Source organism: Syngnathus acus, chromosome 24 (genome assembly GCF_901709675.1).
Source record: "Syngnathus acus chromosome 24, fSynAcu1.2, whole genome shotgun sequence".
Taxonomy (NCBI): domain Eukaryota; kingdom Metazoa; phylum Chordata; class Actinopteri; order Syngnathiformes; family Syngnathidae; genus Syngnathus; species Syngnathus acus.
Window position 1 is genome coordinate 4,432,006 of NC_051108.1, and position 22,539 is coordinate 4,454,544.

Consider the following 22,539-nt stretch of genomic DNA (forward strand, 5'->3'; position numbering starts at 1 on the left):
ACGGTAGATAGAGTGCAACACGGTGTTTGGAACATTTATGCTCATGTGATTTAAAACTTGGGACTTTAGAAAATGGTCATTACAAGGATATGTCAGGGCCTCAATCATGTGGTTTTTGTTCATAATTAATCCACACCTTACCCCCGCGGCCACCTAAGGGAATTCAAAGTACATCATTATCTAGGGAATTGTTTTTGCAGGCTTATAAAGTCATGCATTAAAGTTAGTGTATCAGGATTATTCATTGATTTGAAGTCTACACATTTTTCGTACACAATAGTTATACTGCATGGTTTATTTTTGAACTGTGAAAGTGCATTGGCTGCATCAATGAACGCTGATCCACTCTCTATCTAACCCTAACGGTGATCCTATTAAAGCTACTTTCTTATCACCTTGATCTAGTTTGGAATGGACAGCTTAAGTGCTCCTCTGTGTTCTGGCAAGCGCTTTAAAGACTGATGTTTCATTATTTGCCACTCAAGGTTAGGACCTTGAGAAGAAACAAAAAAGCAAAGGCCGGGAAATTGATTCAAGAATCAAATCATCTGATCTTATCATCGATGGCTTAATCATGGACTTTAAATCAACGGGCTGCACATCAATGCTTCCTAACTGAACAGGAACTTTATAGCAGCAGCATAAACCCTGCAGGTAAAGTGAAGATACCTTTATTGTCTGTGGTCCAATAGTGCCCTCTAGGGGCAGAGATATGTAACTTTAAATGTGTACAACATTTCTGCAGAAAAAAAGCAAATATAGTGAATTCTTCATGGATTAAACACTTTTTAATTTACTCAGTGGATTGATATTACATTTGATTCTATATTGGTATTAACGCAATCTAAATATTATATAAATTAATATAAATTTCTTCACAACTTCCAATGACACGAGGGATTGCCTTGACCTTGTTTGTTCTAACTGTCCGGCTCCGGTAAAAAAAAAAAAAAAGTCATCGGGAGAATTCGGTTGACGCCTGAACAAAGGTTATTATGGGTCGTTTCCATGGGAGGAGCTTAAGGACGAACCACGCAGGAGACGTTTGACGTATAACCAAGACAGAAAATTAAAGTAAGACCACTGGCGCTGTTTTTCTTCGAGTGGTGGTTTTAAAAGAAATTCCCGTGTTAAGTTTGACTCATAATGTTAATGTTTGTATATAAAATTCTCACAATTATATATCGTAACATTTTCCATGATTTACGTGACACCCCACTAAAAGTATTGATAGTATTTTATTCGGTGGGCTCTTGTTTTTTATAGACGATCTTTGAAGGCGACCACGCGCACTGGCGAATAACCGCCCGTCAGGGGCGTGTACTTCCGGCGTGCTGGTGCAGACGCAGCGCAGTGGGCGTAGAAGCGATCGTTTCTCCGAGTTCATACATGACTTCCCGATTATCCGCACCCAAGTTGGGCTACTTCAATTTGTGATCTCTTCCGCCGCGTTGAGCCGAAAAAATATGACGGAAAGCTCTGCCAACAAGCTACTCAACGGAGATGCTTGTCGTCGGACTTCGAGTGGTCAGAAAGCCAGCAAAAATGGCTTCGTGAAGAACCACTGCCTGTTTCAACAGCAGCAGAAGTATCGTCGCCCCGGGGAGAAGGTGAGGCCCGGTCGTCAACCGTTCCGTGGAAGGCGGTCCCGAACTATTTCAAAATACATGCATGATCTATCTTTTTGCATATTCTTATATTGTGAATTGCTGAGTTAATTTCTAGGTTGATAAGATGACACTACAGCGCGATGTTTATAAATAGTTTATTTATTAAGGATGTCAATATGTCAACTATACGAACAAGACATCAGTTCATTTATTTTCAGCATGAGAAGATTAGATCAAGTGAATGTTTTCGTTCACGTCAACACAAGCGGAAAGATCCTTGCTACGCTCTGATGAATTTACCAAAACAAACGAGATCTTCGAAATGCTCACTTAATTTGCTAAAACTAACAAACACTGATCGTAATGTTTTTTTTGGTATTTTGAGTTGTGTCCATATCAAAACATTGGCATGCGTGACGTAATGTGGTTGCTGATGCGTTAGTTATACAAACTTGGTTTGGTCGAATTTTTCCGGAGCGTAACTAATATAATCCGATATTGTCATTTCTGGCACTTATTTTTAACCGCCAGTCTTGCATTCGTCAATGACTGAAAAATATTTGATTCCTATTATTTTTTTATGTCAACACATTACGGATGTAAACATAAGCAGCGTATGGAATAGGAAATTTGGCTGTTCTATATTATTATGTTCTGTCCATGTAACAGCTATCTTTCAAATTGATCTAGTTGATATTTTCACTTTTTAGCAGTTAAATAGACAGATCTTAATACAATGAGGGAAAATTAAATGTTCCTGTTTTGCAAAAATGGCCCAAGCCACCTGAATGTTATTGTTCAGCTCTTTGTAATATTACACTCAGCTATTTTTTTTCTGTCCTGCGAGTGTCTTTGTGGAGTCAGACTCGTCTCTGTTTACCTTGGCTAATGAGAAGACGACGACCAGGGCCTGTTGTGTTCGGAGTTGTTAATGGAGAGCAAAGCAAGCCTGCTTCCACATGACTCTTAAACGGGAAGGAATGTCTCCGCTGTCAAGGGTGTGGTCGGTTCCACCGTGAAACAGAAAACATAGTTTAGTAGTTGAGGTTTGGCATGCATACATGTTTTGTAATCATTTGCTTGTTGTCTCCTAGTGGGCCCTTTTTTATTGAGGTTTACATTCCATACTAAACCTCCACTGCTGTATTTATAATCTGTAGATTTGTGTTTGTTTACCCTCACGAGCGATAACATTAGTTGCCTTTTGGAAATTGCATTGCATCAATATGCAACAGCCATTTTTCTTCATCCTCCATCGAGGGAAGGTCACGTCCGACTGGTTTTAAATGCTCACTCTCTGCAGTGCTCTGAGGTGTTTCTTGGAGAAAGGCATGACTGATCACATGAGGAGCTGCTAAGCTGCTACACTCTATGGGCCCAATTGATGCTGGCCCACTTCAAAGTTTTCTTCGGTTCTTGTTAGGTTCTTTTCATACGCAGTCATACTTGGAATATAAATATTTGAATTTTTCGATGTCTCTATATCAAACCTATGTATAAATCTGGGTGTGCTTTTGTAAGGGAAGCAAACTATGGTTCAAAAGTCTTTTATTTTGAAATGCTCATGCGTGCTATCTATGCGTTTCAGGAAAACCACAAGTACGCATGAGCATTTCAAATTTCCCAACACAACCCACAATGGCGTGACAACCAACCGACTCTACCACTTATCAAAATTGCGCCTCAAGCAACGGAAGTTGTAATAATAAGAATGCTTGTTTTGTCGTCGTCGTCGTCCCCCCCCGCCTTAGAACCAACATGGCACACACAACTCGAGCCTGTACAAGAGGCCCTTTGTGGAATCGTTCGAGCAGACTCCTCTACTGGTGGCCGTGCTTACCTACGTGGGCTACGGCATCCTCACCATCTTTGGCTACCTCCGTGATTTTCTCCGCCACTGGAACATCGGGAAATGCACCATGGCCCGAGAGCGAGAAGAGCAAAAGGTTAATAAACAATTTTTAAAAAGAAAGTCCCTCAAGTTCTGTTTTTTTTTTTTTTTTTTGTTGCATAGCCTCACGATTGTCTTTTCCTTTATAGGACTTTGTCCCACTCTATCAAGACTTTGAGAACTTTTACACCAGGAACTTGTACATGAGGATACGAGATAACTGGAACCGACCCGTCTGTGGTGTTTCCCGGGGCAAAGATGGACCTGTTGGAGCGAGTTTCCCCTGATTACAACTGGACTTTCCAGTAAGTTGATACAAATGGAGCAAAAAATTTCTTGTCTCAGTGCTAAAAAAAATATATATCAAAGATGATTGGACGCCAGATTTGGGGCTTACAAGTCTTGACTAAACTATTTTCATTGTTAAGAGAGCTTATTGGTTCTATTTCAGAACCATCAAATGTTTCAAAAGGGTGTGTTGACGTTCTCTACTGTTTTATCAAGATCGGAATGTGTCAAATATGCCTTGCCGTGCCAAAGCTGAATTTCCTTGCGATAAACGATTGCGCAACATCCCGCTGCTGGATGACTGGGGCATTTAACAGGAAATGTTTACACAGCTACCGCGAGCCACACGTTAAAGTTAATTATTTTACCCTGACCCTGGGTCGTTGTCCTTTGTCCCCGAGTCGTCATTGTCTCGCTCTTCTTCAGGCACACTGGCAAAGTGGTGGAAGGCGTCATCAACATGGGCTCGTACAATTATCTGGGCTTCGCCCAGAACAAGGGGGCTTGCGCTGACGCTGCCTTGGAAGTCACGCAAAAATACGGCGTGGGAGTTGGCAGCACTCGCTGTGAATTAGGTGAGAGAACTACCACCATGTACGTCTCTAAAATCCAAAGGATAACATTTTTGGCACAAGCTTCATGTAAACCTGTGTTCTAGGGAACCTTGACATCCACGAGGAGCTGGAGCAGTTGGTGGCCAGATTCCTTGGCGTTGAATCAGCTATGACGTTCGGTATGGGCTTCGCTACAAATTCCATGAACATTCCTGCGCTTACCGGGAAGGTATGGAATTTGACACTTTTCCTTCTTTTTTGTTCTCCACCAGGCGTGATATTCCTTCTGACTCACCGCATTGTTCCTAGACTGTAATCTCAAGATGATAATTTGCTTTATCGGAACTAACACGGGTTCCTGTTGCTTGTTTTAAGTGTGTGTGTGGGGGGTGGGGGGTGGGGGGGGACTGAACAGGTCGGACTGTTCCAAGGTGCTCTTGTTTCAGGATATTTCGAAATATTGTTGATTTCAGCCGCATTTGTTTTGCAATGTGGTGCTATACAATCAATGCGCCTGATTATACTTGATCGCACCCCTCTGACCTCAATTTGGACATTTTTCCATCGTCTCGTTCTAGGGTTGTCTGTCTTAAGTGACGAGCTTCAATCACGCATCACTAGTGCTAGGGCGCCCGTCTTTCCGGCTCAACCATTCGGGTACTTCAACACAACAGTAGGTGACCTCAACATGTTCAACCCGTAGCGTCCATAGCAACATATTTGTTGGAGCGGTTTAAATTTTTTAGCGCTAAGCAATATTCTTGCCCTTTGCTGTAGACATGCAAAGCCTTGAAAAACTCTTGCGAGACGCCATTGTGCACGGACAGCCAAGGACCCATCGGCCCTGGAGAAAAATTCTCATTTTGGTGGAGGGCATTTACAGGTAACACATTTCAGCTTTCGTGTGTGTAATTTGCTATTTTTCGACCAATCAAATTGGCTGTCTGAGATCAGCCACATTTCTTTTTGTCATAAAATCTACAGCAGTTTGGAATTGTTCCCACTCTCCTTAAAGTGCATTTTCTGTAAAGGTAATCAATCAGTCAGGACTCATAAGGGATCGTTAGCCTCGCCAAACAACCAGTACAACTTAATCAATGTCCTTTTTACTAATGCAATGTTAATGGAGTCTGACTTGCACCGAAGGCAAACACTCAGATTGTTCAATTATGCCCTTAGCATAATCAAATGATAAAGAACTTTTTTGTTGTTGTTAATTTGTCCTTCACCTTCTTGTCCCAAAGTATGGAGGGTTCCATTGTGCGTCTGCCAGAGGTCATCGCCCTGAAGAAGCGCTACAAGGCCTACGTGTACCTGGATGAGGCCCATAGTATCGGGGCTTTGGGTCCTAATGGCAAGGGAGTGGTAGACTACTTTGGTCTCAACCCCACAGATGTGGACGTCATGATGGGAACGTTCACGAAAAGCTTTGGCAGCGCCGGGGGTTACATCGGAGGCAAAAAGGTTTGCTTGACCAAGTATTCACTGCATGTGTGTGTAGAATGTTAAAAAAAAAATTTTTTAAGCATTTATAAAGTTGAATGACCTTTGTTTTAACTCTAATTACCGTATTTTCCGCACTATAAGGCGCACCTAAAGACCTCCAATTTTCTCAAAAGCCGACAGTGCGCCTTATAATCAGGTGCGCCTTATATATGGACCAATATTGAGCCACTACAGCAGGCGTGTCCAAAGTCCGGCCCGCGGGCCAAATGTATATATCTTATATATGGACAAAGTTTTAAAATGGGCCATTCATTGAAGGTGCGCCTTATAATCCGGTGCGCCTTATAGTGCGGAAAATACGGTAATTAAAATGAATTAAATTCAATTAAAAAAATATGCAAATTGTTTGCTTCAACGCGTAGTCAAGATGTTTATGTTCTTTCAATGTTTGTAATTTCTCTGTTAGGAGCTGATCGATTACCTGCGACAGCACTCTCACAGCGCCCTGTACGCCACCTCCATGCCTCCACCCGTAGCCCAGCAAATCATCACCTCAATGAAAATCATCATGGGAGAAGATGGGACCACACTGGGTAGGTTCTAATCTTGCTTACATTGCTGGTGTTCCCCCCCACACACAAATGAAAGAATGCATGTGTTTCAATTTGGATGATAAGTACTGTGCAGTCCAAATCGTCTGTGCCCAATCACAAGCATTTTACATGTGACTGTGTAGCCGTACTTGACCACGAGGTGGCAGTATAACCCAGCATGTGTCCTGCGTCTCGTCACAGTCTCATGTAAATGTCAAATGCTAACAATAGTTGTTGTTTTTTCCGATTAACATTTAGGCAGACAAGTTAGTGGTAAAATCGGCTGGTGTTGTAAAATAAAAATAAAAGCGTTCTATTTAATCAAAGACAGCTTCAAGCTTCTGCAATGGGCCGAGTGGGTAGTTCCCTACTTTCTTGGCAATAACAAGTTAATCTGATGTAACTTTGTGAGGTGCTAGTATAGTAAAATGGGCCTTCTTTTATTGTTTTCATATGTTTGACTTCATGCTGGGTACAAAAGCAGCATGGCGCAAAAGAGCCTGGTGATCGGTATAGGTCAAGCTCTGTTGGACGCATCTACATACACAAAATATGGATGCAATGAGAAATGAAAATGTATCGCTGGTTTTATTTAGATGAGCGTCAAAAGTATTTCACGAAACATGTCATGGAAAATGGCTGTGTTTTGGGTTTCTTACGTATTCCAGCCCGCTTGCTAGGCAGAGGTTAATAAACACCTGAACCCTTTTCACTGGCAGAACGTTGACCAGGCCTTTCATAACATCATCTGCTCTGAAGATAGCCAGACCGGCTGAGCTGCTGTTAGTTTGCATTGTGGAAGAATTACCACGACAACCTGATATGTTGCAGCACTGTCACCTGTTTCCATCCTTTTGAAGATCCAGACGTGAATGTAGTTGGAGCTTGAGTATTTCCTTTGCACAAAGAGCTGCTCATGGTTTCCTACATCAAATCACATCAGTCATGTATAAAAAAGAAAGGGGGGGGGGGTTGAGATGTGATCGTGAAAGAATGCTAAATACAACTGTCTGAGTTTTAATGTTTTACCGGCAGTGCATTGAGTTCTTTTATTCTTGTTTTTTTTCAAAAAACGTTCTAATTTCAGACTTGGTTGTTTGTCATGGTTCTTTGATGTTATGCATGTTTTTCCGACTCAGTCGGACGGATGTATGTTGCTGCTGGCACATTGTACCATTTGTTTGGCTATGATGCTATCTCAAGGGGGGGCACGGCATGAGGACACTGGGTGCGCATCAGACAGAGGATAAGATTGATGCCTGTTTAACTTCACCTCCACTGACCTCCATTTTGATTCATTCTGGTTGTCTTCAAAAGCACGCTGAAGTGATTTTTTGGGGGGGGGTCAGATAATGGACTTGTTCTGCAATTTGACGGCAGAATAAAATGACTTTATTCGTCATTAATGGTGGAGGTTGTATAAATGTGCACGCTGTTCCTAATACTTAATAGGATCAATAAATAATGTACATTTCTCTGTATTCATGTAAAGCAGAGGAGCAAAACTTTTAGTTGTGCCATTTGGAAAAATAATCTTCTGCCCACATCTCTCTAGGTGCCGACCGCCTCCGCCAGCTGTCCGAGAACGTGATCTACTTCCGCAGGAAACTTTATGAGATGGGTGTCATCATCTATGGCAACAGCGACTCACCCGTCGTACCCGTGATGCTCTACATGCCCGCCAAATTGGGTCAGTGATTGTATTTCTCTTTCTAAATAAGCTATACCGGTCATATTTGCTAACATAGATTAGATAATAGAGGAAATATGTTGAGGAATTTCTTTTGGCTATTTTAGGGCGTTCGGGCGAGAGATGTTAAAGCGAAACATCGGCACAGTGGGCGTCGGCTTTCCAGCGACCCCCATCATCGAATCGCGAGCGCGTTTCTGCATTTCGGCCTCGCACACCAAGGAAATGCTCGACACGGTAAGTCAGGAGTGTCAAACTCGTTTTTCCTTTCCTCATTGTTTCCTTTGGAGAGCCATTATGACTGTCAACAAACACCTTATATTATATACAGTACATGCTACACAACAAATGGATGGATAATTAGTTTTGACTAGTAAAAACTTCAAATATTTTTAAATGATTAATTATAATAAAAATTGCCAGCAATAACTGTTTTTTTTTTTTTTAAGAAGTGGACAATTTGTAATATTAGTATTGACACATGAAGTTCATGCACATTTTGTCTTTGCGGGCCGTTTCTTTTATGTGGCGGGCCATTTCTGGCCCCCTGGCCTTGAGTTTGACAACTATGCGGTAAGTCCTCCATTACGGCCAACTTGGATCCGCAAAGTTGCAATAGTCACTCACCCACGACGATGTGATAACAACACCAGCATGTTTTGCTTAACTTTTCCCCCCCCCCCCACACACACACACTTATTAGCAGTTTAGCTGCCTTATGTTGTCACTATTACAATAACACATTGAAGTGTTGTTGTTTTGAGTCAACTAACTGCGCTTGGTTCACGGTGGATTGACGTTTGTGTGTTTGAGTGAGCCCGGTGGATAATAAGGACTCCCAGTTTGCCCTTTTATTTTAATAGCACTTGGAAGCTGTCTGTGGGTATTACAGTGAGGCTTTTATATGAGCTGCCGTGTCTCTCCAAAGGCACTTCATTCATCTCACTGTTGTGCATGTCAACACCATTTGCAGAAGTCCATTTAAAGGGCATCCCAAAGTCTTTGTAGAGCACTCGGACGAGCCGCTTTTTCCGTCTTTGGAAAACCGGTCTTACTGTTTCTCGAGTTATGGAATCGGGGGAGAAAAAAAAGGTCACGGGGGAAGGTAAATTGTTTCCAGGTGCTTTGGAGTGTTGCAATGTCGATTCATTTAGTGTGGAAAGAAGTGCGGGAGTTTTTCGGTGTCTTGCGGCTTTCTGCTACTCGCCTTCTATTCACCTTGGCTCGAGAGCCACTGACATGACATGTTGACACTCTGGTGTCACTTTAAAAGTTCACGCCTGTTTTGATGGTGTGATTTTTACTGTCAGCCCAGCTTTTATCTGTTTGAATTTTTCACTGACCGTTTTAAGTTATGATAAGATTGCCTCTGATGTGTTGCCAGGTATTGGAGGCCGTGAATGAAGTGGGCGACCTGCTGCAGCTGAAGTACTCCAGACGTGGAGAGTCTCCTCCTCCTATCAGGTGGACATCTGAGGAAAGTCAGCTTCAGGACTGAGCCGCGAAAAAACGTTTCTGATCCTAAATCCATCCCTAAATATGTATAATTGTGTACATAAACATACACAAATCTGATAAAGCTCTCTTCTAGTTTTGCTTATGCACCACTTTTTCATACCTCTTCTCGCCACACTTGAAACCTCAATTGGTTCGCCATAGCTTATTACAGTAGATATAAAAAGTCTGTACACCCCTGGTCGAATGCTAGATTTTGTGATATAGAAAAATGACACCAAGATAAATCATTTCAAAAACTGCAATGTAAAAAGCCTGATGGTTTTGTGCATTTTCCCCCAGATATTTTTGGGGAATTTAAACAGGAACTACTCTAATGTTGTCATCAGCCTCTTAGCTTTGTTGCGGTTCATCCGAGGTGTTTTAAATAGAGGCTGGTGCATGCTGCCTTCTGTTTTAAAATTGATTAATTCTGAACATCGCCACATATCCAGTTATATGCGGGTGTGTACACTTATGCAACCTGTGGAACCGGTGGCAAAACAGTTTTGAAATGAGTTCGATTTATTATATATAATATCACAAAGGCCTAGCATTTAAATAGGGGTGTGTATATATTTTTTTATATCCACTCTACCTTCACAGTCCTGCAACTTTTTTGAATCTGTCAACTCGTGAAAAGAAGACCAACTTTTTATACATGACTTTCTGTGTCTGTATTGAAAGTTGATACTCCTTTCACTCGTGACATGATGTGTTTATTCCCTTGAGCACATAGAATGTGTACGTTATTTGTGCAATAGTAACCACAATGGATTTCTTTTAGTTTTGAAGATGCCATTCGACATTACTTGTGCACTTAAAAAAAAAAAAAAAAAAAGTCTTAATTGTGATGGTAGCAGTTGCTATGATGGACAAAAAAAAAAGTGATGTATGTAAATAATTTTTTCACAGTCAGTAATGCTGCTAAGGTAGCATCCCAAATCTCTTACATGAGTTTTAACTCAAGATAAAAAATCACTTGAACTTAAACAGAATTTTTTTTTTCCTTGACCAAAGCAAACATATATACATAAATATATTTTCTACCTTTCTCTTCAAATGTAAAGCAAATGTTCCAAAAGAAAACAACTCGAAGGGGGAAAAAGATCCCGCTAAGAAAAAAAAACTTCAGAATATTTTTTTACTGCTTTTTTTTCTAGCTCTATTTTGCAGTCTTATTTACTGTTTACACCAGATCTTGTAAACGCGAGTCCGTCGTCCTTTTCGTTTCTCTCGGTCTTTGTTGTGCTTTAAATTCGGCACAGTCACATTGTACATTTGAACTGTATGTATGACGATACTGCCCTCACACTTATCTGATATACAGCTTTATTTATTTTTAAAAAATTGTTTTGTCTTTCAGCTGGTTTTTTTTGTGAGATATAATTGAAAGGCAGCTTTGCGTTTTTGTGTGCATATTTTAAATAATTGTTTAAAAAAATTTTACTTCAGTGCTCACACTACTGACAGGCATTGTAAATGCACAGATGATGTAGTCACTGAAATATGCAGGAGTTCTGCTTCATGTGTTTTTTTTGTATCCCTCTCATAACTGATTTTTTTTTTTTTTAAGAATGGCATTCTAATTGGTTCCGCTTTCTTTTGTTACGTCACACTGTATGCACGGGGGTCATCCCTAAACATTCTGCTTCTGTTTTTTGTTTTACACAGTCCGATTTATTAATGGGAATTGGAGTCCAGTAAAGCCAGTGTGATCATCACATCATTTAAACCTGTTTTTCTATCACAGCGATGCAACCAATTGTTTACTACAACTGGAAATCTCATCAATTTGTCACAAAAAATGGTATGGATAACCACTCAAGTGATATATTTCCATCAGCTTTGGTGTGACTTGCTGCAATTGTGAAATGTGCTGCAACGTTGGCAGAATGTTTATGGAGGAGAAAATGAATTTGCAAACAGCAACATGTCTGTTCCTTAGAATCAGGTTTCCCTCAAACCCTCTCCAGTATGTTTGACAGCACATGTGAACTGACCCATAGAGATTAATGAGATTTTTCATATCTGTTACTGAAATTGTATTTGATTTTGAAAACCATTCTGAGCAGATTGTGAAGACATGATGTTTGTTGATCATGCTGTTCTAAACAAATTAAATCAGTTCTTTGTGTCAACTTTGGGAATAAGCGACAATTCACTGTATGAAAAAATATTTTTTAAACCTATCTGAGAGGCACATGGTTCGAATCTTTCCTTAAAAAAAAGGTTGGCTTGACTAGTTGACACAACATTGATTATAACACCACTAGGTGACAGTATCACGTTAAACAAACTGCAAATATCCCCTTGTTGGATTTGTCAAACTAGAATTAACTTTTTGTCCCTTGCCAAGGCTCTGTTTGAGAATGCCAATAATTTGATGGTTAAGTGTCATTACACATCAAGTCAACCAAGAATACTTGAGATTTTCTTTTAAAATTAAAATGGGGAAATAGAATACAAAACAATTCCTCTAAATGTCTTCATTGAAGAAAAATAGGCATATAGACTTTTGCAATTATAAATACTGCACCATTTCAAACATCTCTGGAGCATTTTTAAGGTTTAAAAAAACGCTTGCAAGATTTGAATGTCATTTATCTAATCCAGCTGACATTTTGGCTTCTGTTTTTTTAGTAACTTTTGAAATCAAGTAATCAGGAAAGTAACTTTTTCAAGATAATTTACTCTGACCAAGTAGTGTAAAAAATTTTTTTACAAATGTAGGGAGTACAAGTAAAATCATAAAGTACAGAAACCTGATCAATTTGCTGAAATCTCCTTAAGTAACGAAATAATGCAAATGCACCAAAATAACAAAATGCACCATTTTAAACATCTCTGGAGTATTTTTAAGGTTTAAAAAACCGCTTGCAAGATTTGAATGTAGCCTCATTTATCTAATCCAGCCGACATTTTGGCCTTTATTTTTTAGTTACTTTTGAAATCAAGTAATCAGGAAAGCAACTTTTTCAAGATAATTTACTCTGACCAAGTAGTGTAAAATTTTTTTTTTACAAATGTAGGGAGTACAAGTAAAATCATAAAGTACAGAAACCTGATCAATTTGCTGAAATCTCCTTAAGTAACGAAATAATGCAAATGCACCAAAATAACAAAATGCACCATTTTAAACATCTCTGGAGTATTTTTAAGGTTTAAAAAACCGCTTGCAAGATTTGAATGTAGCCTCATTTATCTAATCCAGCCGACATTTTGGCCTTTATTTTTTAGTTACTTTTGAAATCAAGTAATCAGTAAAGTAACTTTTTCAAGATAATAATCTATTCTGACCAAGTAGTGTAATTTATTTATTTTTTTACAAATGTAGGGAGTACAAGTAAAATCATAAAGATAAGAACAGAAACCTGATCAATTTGCTGAAATCTACTTAAGTAACGAAATAATTGTACTTTGTTTCTACGCACCGCGCACGAACGCGCGCGCGCGCACACAAACACACACACAGCTGTTTGCAATGAGCATTGACGGTTCCCACCCCCAACTCCCACAGCTTGGGCCCAGTAAAACTGCGTGCGTAAAAAGGCACGTTTACCGACACCGGATGGCTGGGCTGGGCGGCGCGCGCACAAACAGACGCGCACATTCACTCGAAGCGCGCCAGCGGATGAACTTCAACTATATAATGGATTCACGCATCAGACAATTTACGTAGACGAGCTCCAAACCATGCGCTCCAGATGTCCGTGCATCGGAAGAAAACACCCACCCACCCACGACGGAGTGACTCACGGTTTAAAGTAGTTGAATAAGCGGTCGCCGGTGCGGACGGGGAGATTTCTGCGTGGGGTTATCTGGCTCCTTTGTGCTCCTACTTAAAGCCAGCCGTGCCAAAGCTTCGTGGTTTTATGGGGCAGAGAGGCGTTGAGCTGCATCCGCCACACGCACACGCAGCTGGTGACACATATGGATAGCACGCGTGCGCATCTTCAAGTGCCACACTTTTGGCTCGCTTGAAACTCCCATTTATCTTGAAAATTGTGGCGAGTGTCAGACAATTTACGCACACCAAGCTTAGAAATAGAGAGAGGCTTCCAAAAACCAACTGTTGGGACACGAGAACTTTGAAGAAGATGCGTCAGGAGATGGTGAGGAGACTTCAGATGTCGCTTGTCATGTTCTCCATGCTGCTGCTTAGCTTGGCCACGGGATTCCCAAGCAGACACAGAAATTCTGCTCACAAGGTATGCTCGACCCTTTTTTTTTTTTTTAACTTGTATCAATTAAAATAAGTGAAATGTGAATGTTGGTGGAAATTTATTTATTTATTTGAGGTGCAATGAATAATCAACAACTAATCGATTATCAAATTCTTGATCATTATTTTTTGTGAATTCTTTATTGGTTTAGGTACTTATTTGCATTCTTTGTGTTGAATTAGAATAATCACAAGTCTCTGGCATAGATGAATACAAATCTATATAATAAATTAATAATTTATCTTTAATATATACAATAATATTAATTTGTCACAAAAAATAATTTTGAAAAATTGTTACACTGATATTGATCTAGCCATCCCTCCATCCAAGCATGTAAGTACAATCCACAATGGGGAAATTCATTTATTAACACCAATAATAATACTACCAAAATGTTTAAAATTAGCCCCACTAAAATATTCCTTCACAGCCCACTAATTTCTTTCACGCTTCCTCGTCTCTTACCTTGTACAGTAAAGTTTGCCATGTCTCGATCATAACAAATGCATCATTCTTTTTTTGCCCACATAAAAACACATCAGTTTTAGTATGACACCCCTTGAGAGCATATTTTTGTTGCACGTGGATCAAAGTCTGTTTGTGTCAGGGTTCAGCTGACGCTCCTTCTTGTGTGGCCTCCTATGGATGCTCAGTTGGCTCCCCCCAAAAAAAAAAAAAAATAGCAGTTGTACCTTCATTACGATCCGTAAGTGCTGGATGGAGAGATTAGTAAAGGGTAGAGGGGAAACTGAGTAAAGAGGGATCCCATTAATGATTGCTTATGTAACCAGAATAAGGCGAGCTCTCTAAATCTGTCACACTGCACCTCGGGTCAAGTGTCATTCATCTGATTGTTTACGTTAGCCTTTTTTTGTGTTAATGCGGAATTTCCTGTTTTGGGCTTCCCCCCACACACATATCACACAAAAGGAGGCGTGTTGAGTGGAATATTGCGATCTGTTGGCCTTGTCTGTTTTCCCATCCTGACCTCTACGACCTCACCCCTGATTCTACCATCCGTTTGTTTTCACTTTTTGCCCTCTTGTAAAAAATGGCGATCAAAGGGGGGGTTATCGTTTATTGTTCTTTTGTAATGGCTTGGAAAGAGCCAAGTAGAAGCCTTTGATATGTTCATACACATAAATCAGAACTGCGTCATTGCTCGCCTTCTCCACACCCTTCAAGGTTCCAACTTTATCGCTCACCTCAACGTTTGCCAGACTCAACCCATCTTCACTTCCTTTTTCTGACCCGAGTACGTCAGCATATGAATTTCTGTGAATGTTACACAAAGCCAGAATTCATTTAATAAAAGAAGCTTCAAGACCTTTAATGCCATCCCCTAGTTAGTTTCCTCTCAAACTAAAAATGGGTGTATTAAAAAAACTCCGATAGCTTAATGCTAACACATAATGGGAAACACAACAGACAGGCTAACAAAGCATTTATGTGATCTTGTTCTCCACCCTTTAAGGAACAAATATTTGAACAGACGGTGCAGCAACACGTGTAGACATAACAATACTCACAGGCATATATTCTTTATCCCCTGCAAAAAACGACTCTCATTACTGAGTCACCTACCATAGTTATAAAAAACTCAGTGTCTTTCTTACGTACGGAATGTGAGTAGTTTTCCCACTTATGCCTGAATCTCTCAACAATGTTTGTGCGAGGGTAGACGCTGTCTTGGGGCCAGGCAGAGGTCCCCGACTGCATCCATACGGCGATCCTGTTAAACACACCGCATGCCGTCAGCCTTTGGGCCTTTGATCAGAATGGAGAAGGAGGAGGAGGATGAGAGCAGGATCACAGAAGACGAGGGGGAGGAAGAGGATGATATACAACGTAAAAGAACACAGGATCCAGATGTGTAGCTGGATGAGATGAGCAAGATGTGAAAAAATGCAGACTCACATGTGACTACGTCGTTGTTGTAAGGGCACACGTGTGAATATATAAAAGGCGTGTGAGTGGATGGATTTGACACTGATGCATTGTTAATAACCGGAAAGTAAATTACTGTATTTCCCCCCCCCCCCCAGTGGTGACCAGAGGGAGTTACATTTGCAGAGTGCCAGGTGTTTGCTTGAAAGGCGGCCTTGATTTGTACAACTACTCATGTACGGTTGCAATTGTTAGCTGATTGGTCAGCAAATAATTACTCGTGTTCCAATGAGAACGGAATTTGTAGCTGCCTTACATCAGTGTGGGTGAAAGACACACCTGCTTGAATAGACATGGACGTTTGCATTAGTTTTTGTATTCTTTTTTTTGTATCTATTATTCCGTTTTCTTTTTTTTCCTCATTTAATTTTTTTTATTTTTCTACTTGCATCGAGACTATAAATAGCATTTAAAGGGAATGAGAAAAGCCATGATTCAAGTTGTCTGTGAACATTCCCACAACAGCGCAGACCGCCCTTTCTTAGAACCGCCGGCCTGCACCAACACCGCTAGAGACAGCGACTAGGTGGCACCGCTTTATTTATTTTTCCAAGATGAGCCATTTATGTTAGAGAAAACTACATTGTCGACCAGCGGCTTCTGTTGACGTGTCATTCCTCATGCTTGACAAGCTTGAGGCTTTTTTTTGTTCACGCTTGCATTTGACCCTCCACATAACTTCTTTATGGGACAATCACAGTCACCGAGTAGAAAGTACGTCCTGTTCTGGATGCCATAACTGTAAATCATTAGCCATTGGGTCATTAATGCAGACATTTCCTCTGGTAGCCCCCTCCTCAACTACCAGCGCTCTATATAGGCCACAAGCTGGCACAATCTTCAAATTCCACTTCTCTCATATGTTTAGGTCAGTTTAATGTGCTCACAATGACACAGATCCAAAGTTTGTTAGACTTTTAGCAAATGTAATATATCAGTTTGTTTACTTTTTCAATACTGTACAGCGTCAATGAATCCGTGGGATATTGTGATTATTATTTACATTGATTCTATTTTTGTCGTCGCATTCTTCCAGTAAGGTTAAAATAAGTGGTTGGCGTAGTGCCCCTAGCCGCGGGCACATACACAAGCGCAGGGGTCTCACGCCTCCCAGGCCCTCTCATTAAAGCTAAAAGAGGATCTTTCTGGCACAGACCCCTCTTTGTCCATGGCCTGGATGCCATGACTGTTGTGGGAAAAAAAAAAAAAAAAAGAGAATGAAATACACGAAGGCCGGTTAGTCACTTGGCCGGTGAGACGGATGCCTCGGAGTCTCTTCTGAACAATCTGCAGAGGCATTTTTCGCATTTCTTCTGAAATGAAATAGTGATGTGATGAAAATGAATCATGATTGAAACGACACGTTTCACCCAGACGCCTCTCCTATGCAATCAGGGTCACGGCCACAGCGCTGGGCTCCAGTATGACCCGGACGCCTTGGAGAAGCAGAACCAGGTGCAAAGTGTGCCGGACCCCCACAGCCATCAAAGAAAGTGGAACCACCCTCAGCACCGCTCGGTTGGAGTACTTCCTCAGCCAGAACCCGAGGAGGAGACGAAACCCTTCATCCTGGATCTGAAGAACTTCCCAGACTTATCTAATGCCGATTTGAACTCGCAGAACCCGAACATACAGGTGAGTGAAGTGAATTTGTTGACGTCAAGCACAATGAACGTAGAGAATTGAGCGCACCTAATCAAGTAGCACAGATCCCATTCATCGTTTTTTTGACTATAAAATAACATTGAACCCAAAAAGTGACTTCCCCTTGACTCCTTCCAAGCGCACCGATGACTCATTGAGGTAATGAGAGAGAGTTGCCTGGAACAAATGCTCACATTCTCTCCTCGAGAGGTTTATCGGTCGTGCCTAAAGGCTCACGTCTGGCTGGCTTGTGAACATCCAAGGCGATATCGTCATCAGTGGCGTCATTAGACGCTTCATTTCTTGTGACGACTTCGTAACAGGTGAAGCTAAACAGTCACTGATGCGCTTTAATGTTCCGGCAAAACAATTTCAACTGATTATTAAATAGTTTGAGTTCCTGAATGCATCGTGATATAGCAATAGGTATTTCATTATGACAGAGTAAGGGATATGATCCAAAAGATTCTGAAATATGAGTGGAAAGTTGCAAAAGCTGCAAATTGCTGGTGGTAAAGCAGTGAGTGACTCCATAATGACAGGGTGGACAGCAATGTCAACGATCCATAGAAGCGGTTCTATGCATGATAAAAATGACTCGATTTAACAAATAACTTGTGGACAATAAAAGCCTATGGGATTTTGTTTTTACAGTTTACACCAGGGGTGTCAAACTCATTTTTTTCACGGGCCGCATAGTAGTCATAGCTTCTTTCGGAGGGCCATTATGATAAATGTATGAGCACCTCCTATTATATACAGTAAAAGCTACAAAACAAACTGACAAATAACTCGTTTTCAAATCAGACGAGTAAAAACTGGTCAAATATTAAAAAAAATGCTATAAAAATTGAAGACAATTTGCAATTCTAGTAATGACACACGAATTTGATGCACAATTTGTCTTCGCGGGCCACATGAAATGATGTGGCGGGCCGTATCAGGGCCCCCGGGCCTTGAGTTTGACACAGTTGTTTACACGATCCATTTTTAAGTCTGCTTCATTTTCATGACGAAAGTGATATTGACCCACTGAGTGCATGTGCTGCTGAAACGCAGGTCACCATCGAGGTGGTGGATGACCCTCAGATGGAGGTCGAGATGGACCTGGCCTCGGATAACGACTGGATTCCATCGTCTTCCTCCTCGCCTTCTTCCTCAGTAGACTGGCTGGGAGGGAAGAAGCTTTTCTGGCCTCTTTTCTGGAGTTACACCGACTCGGGCGAGGAAAGCAACAGTCGCTCAACCGTGGAAGAAATCGGTGAGGAAGAAGAGGAAGATTATTCTCTCTACGGCAGCGAGGAGCCCTCGCTCAGCGGAGTCGGTGGCGATTGGGGTAATTACTGGAACGAAGGCTGGGATCCAGTACAGACCTACTATGGTAAGCATTTGCCTTCTCAATGAGGTTTGATCCAAGAAAAAAGAAATGCAAAAGGGCAAATTTGGGGAATTTGATCTTGGACAATGGAGAAGCGATAATGGGAAGCGATGTCAAACAACAAAGCGGTTTTCGGAAGGCTGCATGTCAAACGGTCCCAGAACAGCAAACAATGTGCGGCGTGCGAGGCAGGACGAGCACTCGACCGTCCAAACATTGCGGCTTCTGGCCGCTTTGAAGTCGACACTGGTTGCGATGGTCGTCTTTTGAAGATGGCTCCGATGCGCTCGCTAATGGCAGCGTGAGGCGGCCACTGTTCTCGGACACAAAACAGTCCTCTGCTTGTGGACAATTAGAGGGCACATTGGGAACGCAGACTGACAGGGGCCATTCCGATGGGCCTTTCATCCTCGCCCGGGTCCCCACGGGCTCCCCCAACATCCCAACGGCCCTCGCTGCCCTCAGCGGCTCAGTTCAAGAATTTCCAAAGGTGGGGGGGGGGTTCAGGGTTCCACATAACTTCTACAACTATCTTCCCCTCTCTGTTTTGCCTCATCTGAAAATGTTGTGTCAGCTTAAACAATTGCCACACTTTAGGAAAAGAGGCGTCGAATATATCGTTAAAAGAAAGAAGCGACTCGCGAATAGCGGGGAAAGTTTTCAAATTGTTTCTGGCTGAAGCAGGTACCGGAAAAAACATGTTTTGACTGTAAACATTTCCCCTGGTTGTGACGACACACGCACAATATGCCAGCCAGAGGCAACAATGCCCATTAAGTGGTCACTTCTAAAGACTCGGCGCATATAAATCAAGGATGCCTGCCATAGCTTCTTCTGTAATTAAGACGCTCCTGAGACCTCATTCCCGTACGGCCACATGGCGAGGTGGCAACGCCCACAAAGTCAAATTGGTTTGCGTGCTACACCCGAGCTGGTATTTCTGCAGCCGCTTCGCCTTTAATCACGAGTGGCTTGTTTTCAGTGTTATTAACGCCGCAAGAAAACGTGGTGCAGACGTGGAGAGCCGCAGCACAGCTTCTCTCTCTAATTTCACTTCAGGCCTCTCGAAAAGAATTTGGCTCGGGATGGGAAAGGTTAGATCAAGAGAAAATGGTCACTTCTATGGAATGACACAGGCTCGCCGAAAATCCTCAAGTGCACGTTGAGTTCAACGCACGAGACAATTTGAAAATGTTTGGGTTCATGATCCCCATAAAACCTTTTGAAGATTGTTGTTTGTCACTGCCAAGCTGCTCTCATCTTCGAATACGCTCTTGTCAACATGTCAATTATATTCAAACCTCAAATGCAGTCCAAAGGATGGCGGGGAAGCACAGCTACTGTTTTTCTGACTTTTTTTTGTTTGTGACTCCAGCAGAGACTGACGAGTGGACTCCCTGGTCACCGTGTTCGGTCACATGCGGACCCGGTGAGAAGAAGAGGACAAAGTCCTGCGGCTACTCTTGCACGCTGACAGAAGCCTCAAAGTGTGACCTGGAACCTTGTCCAGGTGAGATAACATAAAATAACTAACGGTGGACATTTTGAGTATGTTCAACCCCGATCACTGCTCGTTCTCCGCACAGGTGAAGACAACAGTGTGGTGGAACCTTTTCCTTTCGACATGGAGAACGGCACGGAGCCATTTGGAGCAGGTCGGTCTTGTTTACCTTTTGCGCACATTTCAACAGCCTTCATCAAATGGTGTCATCTCTGCTGCAGATGTGGACAGCTGTGAAAAGTGGCTCAACTGCAAGAGCGACTTTCTCCAGAGGTACCTCCGCCAGGTGTTCCTGGAGCTGCCCAACTGCCCTTGCTCCTTCCCCTCGGAGGTGGCGTACACGGTGGTGAGCATCCACGACGACTCTCACGGACGGACGTTCCGATGGCGCGACGCCAGCGGCCCCAAGGAGCGCCTGGACATCTACAAGCCGTCGGCCCGAGGCTGCATCCGCTCGGCGCTCTCCGGCGATTCGTCCACGTTGGCGGCGCAGCACTGTTGCTACGACGACCGCGGGCGGCTCATCACCAGGGGGAAAGGCGCCGGCATGCCTAATCTAATCAGCACCGAGTTCTCGCCGGAGCTGCACTTCAAAGTGGACGTGCTGCCTTGGATCCTGTGTAAGGGAGACTGGAGCCGTTTCCACGCCGTGCGACCCCCCAATAACGGCCTCAAGTGTCCGGAGAACCCCCATGAAGATGTGTTCATGAATGAATTGGAGGAGGCCAGGGAGTACTGACGGAGCTGAATGTCAGCCGACTTTTAAAACGTCATGTACTGTTTTGTCCCGAGCATGCGGCAGCCATTTATCATGCATTACCAAGAGAATTACCTTCCCCCAATCTTCTCACAACAGGCTCCAATGAAGTGGCAATGAAATGGCATCTTACATTTTGAAATCACTTGGAATCAGGAGTTAAGTGTGTCGCTCAAAACTGTGCTTTTTAAGAATGGTGGCAAGATTTTGTCCCCCCCCCCCCCCCTCCCTCGGCCATCGATTTCTTTTAAGAGCCAGAAGAAAAAGTTGAGGTGGGTGCCAAAGAGTTGAAAGTTAATGTTTGGTGCCGGCGTACATCCAAGCTCCTTCGTCTCTATGGTGCGCGTGTACGAGACGAAACTCCCGTGCTTCTGTTTGTGTTTGTGTCTCTACCATGTTCTCAGGGGGACTCCAAAAGTAACCGCCATTGGAAAAAAAAAAAAAAGATGTCGTCAGTTTACCTCGACAGTTGGGCCTGGTACGAAGCAGGGTAGTGTCAGGCGTGGGTCATCCAGAACAGAATTGAAGAAAAGATGATGCTTTGCGTTCAAGAGTGTTCCTGTTCCTGTTAAAACAAAAACATACATTATAGTTCAGCTAAATAATGGTGGAATGGTTCTGATCGGCTTGTATCCATGCTGGCTCCAAATCCCCTTGTTTTTTCTTCAGGAACTGATTTGAACGGAAGGCACTTTATTTAAGGTATGTACTGTAAAAAAATGCAAAAGATTTATGGATTAACAGATGATGCGAAGATGACCCGATCAAGTGTCAATTTTTTGTGCTTTCTGAATCTAGTTCGACATCTTTGGTCTTGTACAGTATTTATTTGTCTGATCGCTCTCGTTTTTTTTTTTTTTTTAAAGCTTTCAAACATGGTGCAGCTGTTGGACTGACGCACCACATTTAAAAAAAAAATAATAATAATTTGCATTGCTACATCCAGCAGCATCCTGCGTTTATGTTGTACTGCAATGCTCTTGTTGTTACAATCATGCTGAAGAAATATATATAAAAAAAAGATATTGCATCCATCATACTATTTGAGACATTTTTTCTTTTTACACTCCAATGCTGACGTTCAAGAAAGTGGAACAGATGCCTTTTGGGGAGGGGGGGGGGGGCGCTTAATGATCTGTGACCTTGTGGTTTGTATATTGCTGTCTTCCTTGATGAGAACTAATGGGGCTTCTAACCCTTATAAATATTTGAAAAAATAACTCAACTCAACAAAGTCTACTTGTCTGAGTAGCCGTTGTGTAAACTCTGCTACATCAATTGAGCCTGCCTGCAAACACAATTAGGAGAAATCATAAAAAATGGCCACTGTGGCACAAAGATCGATTATGGCGGCGATGTTGTGCATTGTTGACGATTAAGTACCATTGGAAGGTCACGCTTATGGAAATCCATAAGCTTAGGCAAATAGATGCTCTAATTCCTCATATGCAGAGAGAAGTAGAACATCAGGTTGGACAAGTGGGACACAATTAACAGAGGGGTGCACTAATGTTAGA

The 22,539-nt window shown here is 42.1% G+C and overlaps 2 protein-coding genes across 3 annotated transcripts; both read left to right on the plus strand.

Moving 5' to 3' along the window:
• The first annotated feature begins 1,329 nt into the window (after positions 1-1,329).
• On the plus strand, positions 1,330-11,708 carry sptlc2b (serine palmitoyltransferase, long chain base subunit 2b). Its single transcript, XM_037244390.1, is given in 14 exon segments — positions 1,330-1,610; positions 3,362-3,556; positions 3,651-3,746; positions 3,748-3,806; positions 4,216-4,364; positions 4,448-4,572; positions 4,922-4,969; positions 4,971-5,016; positions 5,121-5,226; positions 5,588-5,807; positions 6,256-6,382; positions 7,938-8,076; positions 8,180-8,309; positions 9,457-11,708. Coding segments are annotated over 14 exon segments (1,698 nt in total). The 5' UTR covers positions 1,330-1,466; the 3' UTR covers positions 9,571-11,708.
• Positions 11,709-13,059: 1,351 nt separating this feature from the next.
• Positions 13,060-22,057, plus strand: ism2b (isthmin 2b). Of its 2 annotated transcripts, none has more exons than XM_037244389.1 (6): positions 13,060-13,777; positions 17,138-17,377; positions 18,446-18,767; positions 20,143-20,274; positions 20,351-20,419; positions 20,487-22,057. In XM_037244389.1, exons 1-6 carry the CDS (start codon positions 13,667-13,669, stop codon positions 21,002-21,004), a joined length of 1,392 nt encoding a protein of 463 aa, XP_037100284.1. In that variant the 5' UTR covers positions 13,060-13,666; the 3' UTR covers positions 21,005-22,057. The 2 variants fall into 2 exon arrangements, with proteins under 2 accessions (XP_037100284.1, XP_037100283.1); XM_037244388.1 differs by having other exon boundaries at positions 13,064-13,777; positions 20,140-20,274.
• The last annotated feature ends 482 nt before the right edge of the window (positions 22,058-22,539 follow it).